This window comes from Myotis brandtii, unplaced genomic scaffold, assembly GCF_000412655.1.
Source record: "Myotis brandtii unplaced genomic scaffold, ASM41265v1 scaffold87, whole genome shotgun sequence".
In the NCBI taxonomy this organism is placed as follows: domain Eukaryota; kingdom Metazoa; phylum Chordata; class Mammalia; order Chiroptera; family Vespertilionidae; genus Myotis; species Myotis brandtii.
Window position 1 is genome coordinate 509,728 of NW_005371548.1, and position 13,774 is coordinate 523,501.

At 39.8% G+C, this 13,774-nt stretch overlaps 1 protein-coding gene across 2 annotated transcripts; it reads right to left on the minus strand.

The window, feature by feature from the left end:
- Positions 1-778: 778 nt before the first annotated feature.
- Positions 779-2,760, minus strand: TCEAL7 (transcription elongation factor A (SII)-like 7). 2 transcript variants are annotated; one of them, XM_014532288.1, is made up of 3 exons: positions 2,670-2,760; positions 1,997-2,067; positions 779-1,704 (listed from the first exon to the last, which is right to left on the minus strand). In XM_014532288.1, the coding sequence occupies exon 3, from the start codon at positions 1,678-1,680 to the stop codon at positions 1,402-1,404; it is 279 nt and encodes a 92-aa protein (XP_014387774.1). In that variant the 5' UTR covers positions 1,681-1,704; positions 1,997-2,067; positions 2,670-2,760; the 3' UTR covers positions 779-1,401. The 2 variants fall into 2 exon arrangements, with proteins under 2 accessions (XP_014387774.1, XP_005884953.2); XM_005884891.2 differs by lacking the exon at positions 2,670-2,760 and adding an exon at positions 2,470-2,556.
- Positions 2,761-13,774: the final 11,014 nt, after the last annotated feature.

A 13,774-nucleotide genomic window follows, 5' to 3' on the forward strand; every position in this document is an offset into this window, starting at 1 on the left:
GCAGGGGAAAGGAGAGAGAGAGAGAGAGAGAGAGAGATTATTTCTTTAGATCTATTTCCTGAATCACTTTGTATAATTTACACATGCCCCGAAGACTCTTCTGAATGAGTAAGGCAGGCCTGCCAGGAGCCTTCAGGAAGAGAATATTTCATGAGAAAAGGGAAACAAAACCTTAGTCCTTAGATTTAGAGCAAAAACTCCGACTACAGCATGCTATCTTTTTCTCAACCTTTTATCAGAGTCCCACCCCCAAAATGGACTCATCATGTCTGACTCCTATGGAGAGGAGGGATTGTGGCACTGAAAAACCAAAAGGGGCTGTTTTGCTAACAACAAGTATTCCTAGGACAATCCCACCTGTGTTAAGTGTCATTATAAAGGAGACTGAGGCTTCAGAAAACAGAGTGGGGAGTTCAACCCACTGGGGACTCCAGTGGGGATTTGGCACTCAGCTCCAGTGCCCCATCGGCAGTGGGGCCAGCAGAGAGCAAAGAGCCCAGCAGACGTGGCAGGACCCAAGGGAGACAGAGGTGGAGCTCACCAGCACAGGACTGGCATGGAAACTCCCACCTCCCTGCCTGTTGGACTTGTTCTGGATCAGGGGTTGAGTCATGCCAGGGCCCTCCCTCAAATCACTATGTTCCGTGGTGGGTTGGGGTCCTACACAGGTGGGAACATGAGCCCACCAAGCACAACTCCTTTCTTCTCCACAGCTGCCCGCTGAGGCAAATGTTTTCCCCATGAAAAGACCAGGTCTTAAGCAAGTGTGTCTGTAATAATTGCCAGTTTTATTCCTCTGGCTAAAAGATCCAGAGGTGATTTAAAGTTTATATTCCTAGCTCTGTTATAAGAGTTTATTAAGTCTTTCACTGCCTTTCAAATGCCATTTACAAGTACTTTAGCTGTGTCTGTTTATTTTAGCTATTTGTGACACAAATAATACACACATATATATGTATTCATTTTTTTTGGAAAATGAGAAGATACAGAAAAAAAGAAATGAAGTACAGTTCACACAGAGAGTCACTATTAATGTTTTGGTGTATAATAATTCAGACTTTTTGCATTATAGTGCATATAAATGGTCATTATATGTGTGCATATATATGTGTGTATATATAATGTTTTGCAATGTATTTATTTCCACTTTACAATATTCAATGAGCATCTTCTCATGCAAATGAATGAAACATCCTATTAAATGAATGAGATTGGGTCAAAAGATGAGATGTTGGTAACAAGAGTCATATGTAAATCAAAGGAATATTGAAGAATTGGAGTAAAATGATAGCAAATATTTAGCATGAAAATCCACACCAAAAGAACCCAGCGGTAGCTATATTAATAGCAGAAAATAACTGAATTCAGGGGGAAAATGCATCAAATGTGATAAGGACGGTCTCAGGAATGCCGATGGTTAGAATGCAGAGCCCTAAACTCTTTTCTCAGACCCCTTATCTCTTCCAAACACCTTTCCATCTCATCTCCCTCTCTTGTCATTTCTTCATTATTAAAATGCTTGTAATCTATGTCCTCTTTAAATTCCTTGAGAGACTGAAGCAGTCTTTGCCTGAAATTCCCTTCAGTTTGCTGGCGTTCACATTCTCCATAGGGGCATTCTTCTCTCTTTGGCATGGGGCTCTTGGCTTTCCCTTCATTTTCTTTGCAGGGTTTTTGCATGATGTAGTTGTTTCCTGCTTAAGTCTAGGGAGAAAATGTAGAGTAAAATTGCTTGTCAATTTCTCTTTGAAGCAAGATGCTCACCTAATTCCCCACCTCTGCCAAACAGGTCGAGCCCTCAGAAGTTTGAGATTCCACCCCTTCCCAAACCTCCCCCCTTCTCTACTTTCCCCTCCCTCAGCAACCCACCATTTATCCAGCAGACAAGGCTAATGGCAGACCAAGAGTGAGCTGTGAGCCTGCAAATTTTAACAGCTCTCTACCTTCCCAACACCCACCCTCAGAGACCCAGGTGTAGTATTTCCCTCTCTCTGACCTGTGAGAAATAGGGATAGTTTCTTCCTCTTTTTCTTGCCTGGAGATATCTGTGAACCCAGATCCTGGAACCTGCAGACAGAAAGGAAGGGGGAGGGGAAGGGAGAGTTCTCTGGGGGATTCACCAGCCCCAACGGTAAGAGGAACGTTATTATTTGGAATCCAGGACCCTCATAACCATCGTTGCCCAACATTTCCTACCTCCTGGCTCCCCTCCTGTCCCTATCCCTTCCTCCTGGATCTCTGTCTCCACTCCCAACCCCCTAACCCTTGGGCCTAGTCCTTGCAAGGCCCACTGTTCCCTCCCTCCCCACCCTCTCAGGCTGGCGTTGAATGAGACGAATTATTTTATATCTATCTCTAAATTTCTCTGTCTGCACCCCAGAATTCCAGCTGTTCTCCACACACCAGCCCACACCTCGTTTCCTTCAACAGAATTGGAAAGAGAAGGATATGGATAAAGAGAAAGCTTACCAATCTGAGAGAAGCTGATTATTTCTAAACTGTCATTGAATCTCCGAGTGTCTTTCAGGAGACTTCCACCTACTTCAGCCTCTCCTCCTACCCCCTTTCAAAAAATACAATTATCTCCAATGAGACTGCAGAGATTTGGGGAAAGCCATTAGATTCAGCCATTACCACCCCAGGGGGACCAACAGTTCCCTCACACCAACCTGCTGGGATTTAAGGAATTCATGTCCTCCTTCTCTAGGCCACAAGCACCAATGCCTGCAGGGCAGTAAGGAGCTGGTACCCAGAGGAGAAAGAAACCTGAGAATATAGGAACTTCACGTCAGCTCTTGGTCACGTGAGTATTATGTCATCCTCCAACTCTGGTCCCCATTTTCCTCTCCCACCAGCTGTGCTGCAGAAGTGGAATGGCTAATCAACTTCCCACCCCCCACCACACTCGGCCCTGTCACTCATTTTTGTCATTGTTAAAGCCAGAAGTCAAAAGTGGCCCCTTCTTTCTGTGGATAAAATTTATCTTTCTCTGATTACCAGAGAAGGGCTGCATCTTCCCATAGTCATATTAACCATTGTTACTTTTTTAGTGGCTGTGTTGACAGAGAGGATTAGTCATTCTCTTCTAAGCCACAGGAACAGAAAGGTAACAGTCTTCCCCCCACCCTACCACCCACCAGTCAGTAATAGTCACCATTTCCTTTGCAGTTCAATTCTTGAAACTATGGACAAAAAGGGGCCATGTGCTAACCTGACAAGTTCAGGAGAGTCCTGCATGTCGGCCTTACAAACTCAGAGACCTAAAGTAACCACATACAATGGTCTGATATTAAAACTTTTAAACTAAAAGTGGCTCATGGTAGGTAGTCACGTTCTAAGACAGTATTTTTCCCTAACAAAGGTCAATCTTCATCTTAACTAAGCCTGTCTGTTGTCTTTTTGCATCTAGGATAACATACCTGAAAACTTGCCTTTGCAATAACAAAGTAATTTACTTCCCCACCCCTCATCCCTCAAAGCACAGGCATTGCACCAGAGCAGACTGCAAATCATGTTAATTGTTGACTGTTAACTATCCTGTAGTCACCTATGTAAAAGAAGCATATATCATTTTACTTTTTATCCAATCCCAGAGGTTTCCCCTCTTTGCCTTCTCCCACCTCCCTAATCTATCACCAATGAATTTCATGTAACCCATTTATGTCTTCTCTTTTGATTGTAATATATAAAATAAGATGCAAAACTGCCACTTTCTGGAGCACTTTCTCAAATCTGTTGAGATTTTGCTTCCTTGAAATTGTCAGTTTGGCTCAAATAAACTCACAAAAATTCTCTACATGTTTGAATATTTCTTACATTGACAAAACAAAATTGGAGCAGGTAGGGTAAATTGAAAAAGTCAATGATTGGGATTTTGTTTTTTACCTTTGTTCTGATAATTTCTTATCCTTTTCTATAAATTTATTGTATTTTTTAATAATCAGAAATATAACAACAATCAGAAATAGAATCCAAATATGCACATTTGGAAAAAAGATTCAAAATAGGAAGATAAAAAGACCCAGCCACCTGTTTCTGTTGCTGAGTCATAAGATAAATATAAACCCTCCAGGCAGACACATTTTTTGAAGTTTAAAATGTACAGGGCAGCTGGATAGGCTACCCTTTTGAAGCACTCTTGGATATGTGAAACACTTTCATTAAGTGAGCTCCTGAAGCCATAATTCCACAGTACCTTGCCCTTTGATTTTTTAGATCTCAAAAGTCAGTCATAAAAATTTACTAGTTCAACCTCAGTATCACGTACTCTCTATCCCAGTTTGTACCAAGCCCTTTTATTTCCTTCAATGATGTACTCAAAAAATCCTACCTTTCCTCAACACTCTCATTCAGAATCAAATAGTTTTTCATCTCCATCCTTAGACCTTATTGAGCCACAATGGGTAATTAGAAGCACTAACAAAAACTGGCCACTTTTCAGACACTAATTTTTTTGTTGCTAAGGATTTTGATACTAATATAAGTGTATTTGTTGTTGATTTGTTAGCTTCAAACAGATGCAAAAGTAAGAGGGATGTGTTCTTAAAATTTGTTTTTAGGCCCAGCTGGTGTGGCTCAGTGGTTGAGGGTAGATCTTTGAACCAGGAGGGCATGGTTTGATGAACCAGGAGGATTCCAGGCCCTGGCATTTGCAAGTGTAGGTTTGCTGATTCGGTCCCCAGTGGGGGACATACAGGAGGCAGCAGATCAATGATTCTCATCATTGATGTTTCTATTTCTCTCTCTCCCTCTCCCTTCCTCTCTGAAATCAATAAAAATATATTCAAAACAAGCAAAATACAAACTTGTTTTTAGGAAGTCTGTAGCTAATTATGAATGCAAAGTTGCCACTAACCAGTTTGATGTACTAGTAAATGGTTCCAGAAAATACTTTAAAAGAGAGAAGAGGTCTTAAAAAGAATGAAATATTGTTATCACAGTTATTAAGGAATGGTTAGTTGTGATAGAGGCCAAAGATTTGTTGGTGGGGTGGGGAACTCCTGAATCCTCTGTAAACAGCTTTTCATACAGTTGGTTAGACTTATGGTTTTCAAATGGCTGGAGGGCTACAGGTGCTGAAGATTTTGACATTGTTAGTAAGAAGTATAGCTTCGAACAGATCTGAGTTTGAATTAATTGCATTTACTTACCTATTGTTTAACCTGGGATTTATTTTTTTTCTTTTAATTTTTTTATTGCTTAAAGTATTACAAAGGGTATTACATATGTGTCCTTTTTTTCCCAGCCCTTGACAATCCCCTGGCCTCCCCTACCCCCAGTGTCTTATGTCCCATTGGTTATGCTTATATGCATGCATACAAGTCCTTCGGTTGATCTCTTACCCCCTTCCCTCCTGCCCCCCAACCCTCCCCGGCCTTCCCGCTGCAGTTTGACAATCTGTTTGAGGCAGCTCTGCCTCTGTATCTATTATTGTTCAAAAGTTTATAATGGTCTCTATTATCCATGAATGTGTGAGATCATGTGGTATTTTTCCTTCATTGACTGGCTTATTTCACTTAGCATAATGCTCTCCAGTTCCATCCATGCCATTGCAAATGGTAAGAGTTCCTTCTTTTTTACAGCAGCATAGTATTCCATCGTGTAGATGTACCACAGTTTTCTAATCCATTCATCTACTGATGGGCACTTAGGCTGTTTCCAGATCTTAGCTATGGTGAATTGTGCTGCTATGAACATATGGGTGCACATATCCTTTCTGATTGGTGTTTCTGGTTTCTTGGGATATATTCCTAGAAGTGGGATCACAGGGTCAAATGGGAGTTCCATGTTTTGTTTTTTGAGGAAACTCCATACTGTCTTCCATAGTGGCTGCACCAGTCTGCATTCCCACCAGCAGTGCACGAGTGTTCCTTTTTCTCCACATCCTCTCCAGCACTTGTCGTTTGTTGATTTGTTGATGATAGCCAGTCTGACAGGTGTGAGATGGTACCTCATTGTTGTTTTGATTTGCATCTCTCGGATGATTAGTGACTTTGAGCATGTTTTCATATGTCTCTTGGCTTTCTGAATGTCCTCTTTTGAAAGGTGTCTATTTAGGTCCTTTGCCCATTTTTTGATTGGATTGTTTATCTTCCTTTTGTTAAGTTGTATGAGTTCCCTATAAATTTTGGAGATTAGGCCCTTATCAGATATGACATTGGCAAATATGTTTTCCCACGCAGTGGGTTTTCTCGTTGTTTTGTTGATGGTTTCTTTTGCTGTGCAGAAGCTTTTTATTTTGATGTAGTCCCATTTGTTCATTTTCTCTTTAGTTTCAACTGCCCTAGGAGCTGTATCAGTGAAGAAATTGCTTTGGCATATGTCTGAGATTTTGTTGCCTTTGAATTCTTCTAGAATTTTTATGGTTTCCTGTCGTACATTTAAGTCCTTTATCCATTTTGAGTTTATTTTTGTGTATGGTGTAAGTTGGTGGTCTAGTTTCATTTTCTTGCATATATCTGTCCAATTTTCCCAACACCACTTATTGAAGAGACTATCTTGGCTCCATTGAATGTTCTTTCCTCCTTTGTCAAATATTAATTGAGCATATTGGTTTGGGCCAATTTCTGGGTTCTCTATTCTATTCCATTGATCTATATGCCTGTTCTTGTGCCAGTACCAGGCAGTTTTGAGAACAGTGGCTTTGTAATACATCTTGATATCTGGTATTGAGATCCCACCTATTTTCTTCTTTCTCAGGATTGCTGCAGCTATTCGGGGTCTTTTTTTATTCCAGATGAATTTTTGGAGAGTTCGTTCTAGATCTGTGAAGTATGCCATTGGTATTTTAATGGGAAGTGCGTTGAATTTATAGATTGCTTTGGGTAGTATGGACATTTTAATGATGTTGATTCTACCAATCCATGAACACGGTATGTTCTTCCATCTGTTTATGTCTTCCTCTATCTCTTTTTTCAACGTCCTGTAGTTTTCTGAGTAGAGGTCTTTTACCTCTTTAGTTAAGTTTATTCCTAGGTAGCTTAATTTTTTTGGTGCGATGGTAAATGGGATTGTTTTTATAATCTCTCTTTCTGAAAGTTCACTATTGGTGTATAGAAATGCCTCAGATTTCTTGGGGTTAATTTTGTATCCTGCTACATTGCCAAATTCATGTATTAAGTCTAGTAGCTTTTTGATGGAGTCTCTAGGGTTTTGTATGTATAATATCATGTCGTCTGCAAATAAGGACAGTTTTACTTCCTCTTTTCCAATTTGGATGCCTTTTATTTCTTCTTCTTGCCTAATTGCAATGGCTAATACTTCCAGTACTATGTTGAACAGGAGTGGTGAGAGTGGGCATCCCTGTCTTGTTCCTGTTCTTAGGGGAAATGGTGTTAGTTTTTGTCCATTGAGTATGATGTTGGCTGTGGGCCTGTCATATATGGCTTTTATTATGTTGAGGTATGATCCTTCTACTCCCACCTTGCTGAGAGTTTTTATCAAAAATGGGTGTTGGATTTTGTCAAATGCTTTTTCTGCATCAATTGATATGACCATGTGGTTTTTTTCTTTCAATTTGTTTATGTGATGTATCACGTTTATTGATTTGCGGATATTGTACCATCCTTGCATCCCTGGAATAAATCCTACTTGGTCATGGTGTATGATCTTTCTGATGTACTGCTGGATCCGATTTGCTAAGATTTTGTTGAGGATTTTGGCATCTATGTTCATGAGGGATATTGGCCTGTAATTCTCTTTCATTGTGTTGTCTTTACCTGGTTTTGGTATTAGGGTGATGCTGGCTTCATAGAATGAGCTTGGAAGTGTTCCTTCCTCCTGAATTTTTTGTAGTAGTCTGAGGAGGATAGGTTTTAGTTCTTCCTTGAATGTTTGGTAAAACTCCCCTGAGAAGCCATCTGGTCCTGGGCTTTTGTTTGCTGGAAGCTTTTTGATGACTGCTTCAATTTCTTCCATAGTTATTGGCCTATTGAGATTTTTAGATTCTTCCTGATTGAGTGCTGGAATGTTGTATTTTTCTAGGAATTTGTCCATTTCCTCCAGGTTGTCTAGTTTGTTGGAGTAGAGCTGTCCATAGTATTTTTTAACAATCATTTGTATTTCTGTGGGGTCTGTTGTTATTTCGCCTCTATCGTTTCTGATTTGGTTTATTTGGGTCCTCTCTCTTTGCTTCTTGGTGAGCCTGGCTAGAGGTTTGTCAATCTTGTTTATCCTTTCAAAGAACCAGCTCTTGGTTTCATTGATTTTCTGTATTGTTTTTTTGGTCTCTATGTCATTTATTTCTGCTCTAATCTTTATTATCTCCTTCCTTCTGCTCACTCTGGGGTTTTCTTGTTGCTCTCTTTCTAATTCTTTGAGTTGAAGAGTTAGATGATTTACTACCATTTTTTCTTGTTTTTTGAGATAGGCCTGTAGAGCTATAAACTTCCCTCTCAGGACTGCTTTCATTGTGTCCCATAGGTTTTGGATTGTTGTGTTTTCATTGTCATTAATGTCCAGGATGTTTTTAATTTCTTCTTTGATCTCATTGGTAACCCAATCAATATTTAATAACATGCTATTCAGCTTCCAAGTGTTTGAGTATTTTGGGTTGTTTTTATTGTAGTTTATTTCTAATATTATGCCATCATGGTCTGAGAAGATGCTTTTTATGATTTCAATCTTCTTGAATTTGGGGAGACTTTGCTTGTGACCCAATATGTGGTCTATTTTTGAATCTGTCCCATGAGCACTTGAGTAGAATGTATATTCCGCGGCTTTGGGGTGAAGTGTTCTGAAGATGTCTATTAAGTCCATCTGATCTAGTGAGTCATTTAGGATTGCTGTTTCTCTGCTGATTGTTTGTCTAGAGGACTTATCCAGTGATGTCAGTGGTGTATTAAAGTCCCCTACTATGATTGTATTGTTGTCGATCTCTCCTTTGATATCTTCCAGGAGTTTTTTTATGAATTTGGGTGCTCCTGCATTGGGTGCATATATGTTTACCAGGGTTATATCTTCTTGTTGTATTGATCCCTTTAGTATTATGAAGTGGCCTTCCTTATCTCTGGTTATGGCCTTCACTTTGAGATGTATTTTGTCCGATATAAGTATTGCTACCCCAGCTTTCTTTTCCTTTCCATTTGCGTGAAAGATATTTTTCCATCCCTTCACTTTCAGTCTGTGTGAGTCCCTTCTAATGAGGTGGGTCTCTTGTAGACAGCAGATGTATGGGTCATGTTTTTTTATCCATTCAGCCACTCGATGTCTTTTGGTTGGAGCATTTAGTCCGTTTACGTTTAAAGTTATTATTGAAAGGTACTTGTTTATAGCCATTTCTTTTTGTGTGTGGCTGTTTTCTTTCTGAGCTTTTTATTCCTTCTTTTTACACCAGTCCCTTTAGCATTTCTTGCATTGCAGGCTTGGTGGTGATAAACTCCCTTAGCCTTTTTTTGTCTGTGAAGCTTCTTATTTCCCCTTCAATTTTGAATGATAGCCTTGCTGGATAGAGTATTCTTGGATTCAGTCCTTTGCTTTGCATCACTTTGTAAATTTCTGTCCATTCTTTTCTGGCCTGATGTGTTTCTGTTGAGAAATCATTTGATAATCTAATGGGAGATCCCTTGTATGTAACTTTCCGTCTCTCTCTTGCAGCCTGTAAGATTCTCTCTTTGTCCTGAACATTTGCCATGGTAATTATGATGTGTCTTGGTGTGGGTCTTTTCGGATTCACCTTGTTTGGGACTCTCTGGGCTTGTGTGACTTTTTTCTTCCCCACCTCAGGGAAGTTTTCTGATATTATTTCTTCGAATAGGTTTTCTAATCCATGTTCATCTTTCTGTTGTTCTGGCACCCCTATTATTCGTATGTTGTTTCGTTTCATGTTGTCCCAAAGCTCCCTTAGGCTCTCCTCCTGTCTTTTAATTTTTTTCTCCATTTGCAGTATAGTTTGGGTGTGTTTTGCTTCCTTGTCTTCTAATTCACTAATTCGGTCCTCCGCTTCTCCTAGTCTACTGTTGATACTTTCAATGGAGTTTTTTATGGCAGCTATATCACTCTTCATTTCTTCTTGGGCCTTACTTAAGTTGTTGATTTTTTCATCTGTTTCTTCTAGCTTCTTGCATATGGTATTGATTTTTTCCTCCGACCGGTGCATGTACTCTAAGACCCTTATTCTGAATTCTTTTTCCGTCATGTTGCATGCCTCTGTCTCACTTAGCTGCTTTTCTGGCGAGTCCTCCTTCTCTTTCCTTTGGGGGTTTCTTTGTCTACCCATGTTTGATCTCACTGACATATCTAGTTGTTGAGTCGTTCAGTGGCTGCTCCCTGGGTGGCAGTGGCTCCTCGGGCTGTGGTTGCTCCTTGGGCGGTTGTGGTAGCAGTGGCTCCTCCGTTGATAGCAGGGCCTCTGGTGGGTGCTGTTCACAGCTGTGGTGGCTCTTCTGGCTGGTGGAGGGAGGCTTCACACACAGTAACTGTTCCCCAGACAGAGCGTGTGGAGATCAGGAGGCCGCTGTTGCTTGAATCTGCTGCGTTGATTTAAAGGCACAAAATACAACACAACAAGGCACAACGTACCAGGCACTGAACACGAATGTATTTACGATATCAATAACCCCAAATAAAGGTGGCCACCCGAGCTAAGAGAGTTAGGAGATAAGGAAGAAAGAAGAGAAAAAGGTAGAAGAGAAAAAAGAAAGAAAGAAAAAAGAAAAAAAAAGGAGTGCAAAAATAAAATTGGAAAAAGGGAGGGGAAAAAAGAAGAGGAAAAAGAAAAAAAAAAGTAAGAGAGAAAAGAGAGTGAAGTATAAGAGGGGAAGAGACTATTTATATGAGGGGAAAACTCCTATAGAACCGCCACTAATACCAACAATTTACAGCAGCAGATTCCTGGAGATGAATACAAACTACAAACAACCAATAATATCAAGCGACGCAAGGGAAAACAGAAGCACAGAAATAACCGGGGGGCGGGGGGAGAAAAATAAAAAGAATAAGCAGACTAACCTCACAAACGATCCTAAAAAAACCCCCAATATACTCGTCAATCGAGCAAACAACAATAAACAATAGAGAGAGAAAAGAAGAAGAAGAAGAAAAAAATTTGGATAGTGAAGGAAGATAAGGGAAAGGTGTATAAGGATTTAGAGCAGGGGATTGGACATAGGGTATATAAGTAGGGTGAAATTTTGACAGGGGGTAAAAAGAATAGGGAAGATCTAAACCTGGAGTAGGGTAAGAGAAACAGGACAACAAAAGGGAAAAAGTGGGGAAGAGGGTTTAGCACAGAGGCAAATTGAGGTAGAGAAAAATGTTGCTAAAGGAACGATGAAAATAGAATGGAGGACATTAGTCCCAAAATAAAAAAATAAAAAAAATAAAAGAAAAGAAAATGACACTTTAAAAAATGGTAAAATGGTAGCGGTAATAATACTAGTTAAAAATAAAAATGTAGTAGTTGAAAGGGTAAAATCAGGTGATGGGAAAAAAAAAAGAAAAACAATGTTTTCTTAGTTAAAAGGTGAAAAAGTAATTAAAAAAAATAAAAATAAAAATGTGCAGTAATGCAGGTGCTTCAGATCTTCTACTCTTCTTTTTGGCACGCCCGGAATTCAGGAGAATGTTGAATTTCCCTCTGATACACTGTTCCTCCGTGTTGTAAGCCACAGTCCTGATTTTAAGGCAGGCCGTATTGGTTCCCCTTACTGCTGTATTTGTATGTACAGAAGAGTCAGTTCGTGGCTCTGCCTCTGGGTGGCAGTGTGTCTGGATTGACCTCCAAGGCTTTAAGTCCTCTCTGACCAGGAGTTCTCTATTGTACCTGAACCAGCTCCGCCCAGATCTGTTTCACCAGTCGCCACTCTCAGCTCTGTTTTCCAGGCTCCCCAAAAACAATCTTCCCCTACAAGCTCCGCTAGCGACCCCAATTGGGCAATCACATGCACCGGGATCAACAATCAAACTCACAGATTTAAGAGGAAGTGTGTAAACAAGAGCCTGGGAGGCTGTGGGAACTCGCAGGGTTCCACCTTCCAGAACTCCGCGGAGTCTCAGAGCTGGTTTTTTAATCGTTACCCTGCTCTGTCCCAGCGACTATATGCAAATTAACCCAACCAAGATGGCAGTTAATTTGCATATACTGGCTGGGAGGGAAGACTGAAGACAACGTGGAAGCGAAGTGCTGCAGAAGGGAGCAAAGTAGAGGCGGCGGAGACAGGAACAGAGCCAAGGCGGTGGAGGTGGGAGGCGGGAGGGAAACAAGCCGGGCGGCTGAGCGGGAGCGAAGCCCACCTCAATGGGTTTCGCTCCCTTCTCTGCTTCTCTATTTTTTTTTTAATATTTTATTGATTTTTTACAGAGTGGGACCCTTCAGTCCGCAGGCCGATGCTCCATCCACTGAGCCAAACCGGTTTCAGCTAACCTGGGATTTAAAGATTGGATATTTAAAGTTCCCTGTGCCTCACTGGGCTGGTGTAGCTCAGATGGTTGATTGTTGACCTATGAACTAGGAGGTCACGGTTCCATTCCGGTCAGGACACATGCCCCAGTTGCAGGCTCAATCCCATAGAGGGTGTGCAGGAGGCAGCCGATCAGTAATTCTCTCTCATCATTAATGTCTCTATCTCTCTCTCCCTCTCCCTTCCTGTCTGAAATAAAAATATATATGAATAAAAAATTAAAAAAATAAAGTTCCCTGTGCCTCATCTATAAAATATGGCTAATAGTTCTAAGTACTTTACAGGGTTGTCATGATTAAATGATATAATTTATATAAAGCATTTAGTACATGACTAACAAATATCAAGTGCCCCAATAAACAACAGGTTTCAATGATTACCTCCTAAGGATCTTAGGAATCCTTCCAGTTCTCACTTTGGTTCCATTGCCACTCCAGTAATGCAAGAAGCCATAAATTCCTGGATCACTCCAGCAACATTTACTGATCTCCCTGTCTTACATCTTGCCACCTTCAATAGAATAATGATGCCAAACAACAGATATACTCATATCACTGCTCTTCATTATTTTACTTCATTCTCCAAAAATCCCATTAGATAGGGACATCTTTCATGGATCCTCTCTAAACATTTCACAGAGCACATCTCTGTTTATAAGTAAAAGCTTGTGTGAAAATATATGCAAATATAAGCAAAGTAAGATATTGCGTTAGATTTGAGCTGTTTCCCTGGTAATGGCTGATGGGACTCATAAGTAATGACAGAGAGACATTATGTGGAAAGGTTGGAGGTGGAAAGCGAGAGTACACCATTGTATAGTTCTTACATGAATTGGTATAGTAGTACTTGATGCTAAATTGTAGTAAGTTAATAATGCATATTATAAACTTTAGAGTAAACACTAAAAATAAAGTCAAGGATTATAGCTAATCAGCCAAAGTGGAAAAAAATAGTAAAATAGCATTAATTATTATTTTTTAAAGCAGAGATAGAGGGTAAAAAGTAACAACAATGAAAAGATGACATATGAAAGCAAATAGCAAAATACTAGATTTAAATCAATCACATTATAGTTACAATAAATATTCATTGTTTAAGTACTCCAAGTAAAAGTGAGAGATTGAAGGATTGGGTAAAAACTCTAACCACTTATGTAATCATTATGAGAAGCACACTTTAATATAAAGACACAAATGGGTTAATAGTAAAAGAATGAAAAAAATAGTATGGAAACATTAGTCATAAGAAAATGGGGGTGGCTAGATTAATATAAGCAGAGTTGATTTCAGAATATAAAATGTCCATCCACAGGTGAATAAATAAGTTATATATATATATATAAGTATATTTTATATAATATATGAATATAATTTAGT

What these genes read in the sequence shown, in the direction of transcription:
- TCEAL7 (XM_014532288.1), bottom strand. Translation starts at nt 1,680, where the DNA reads ATGCAAAAACCCTGCAAAGAAAATGAAGGGAAAGCCAAGAGCCCCATG.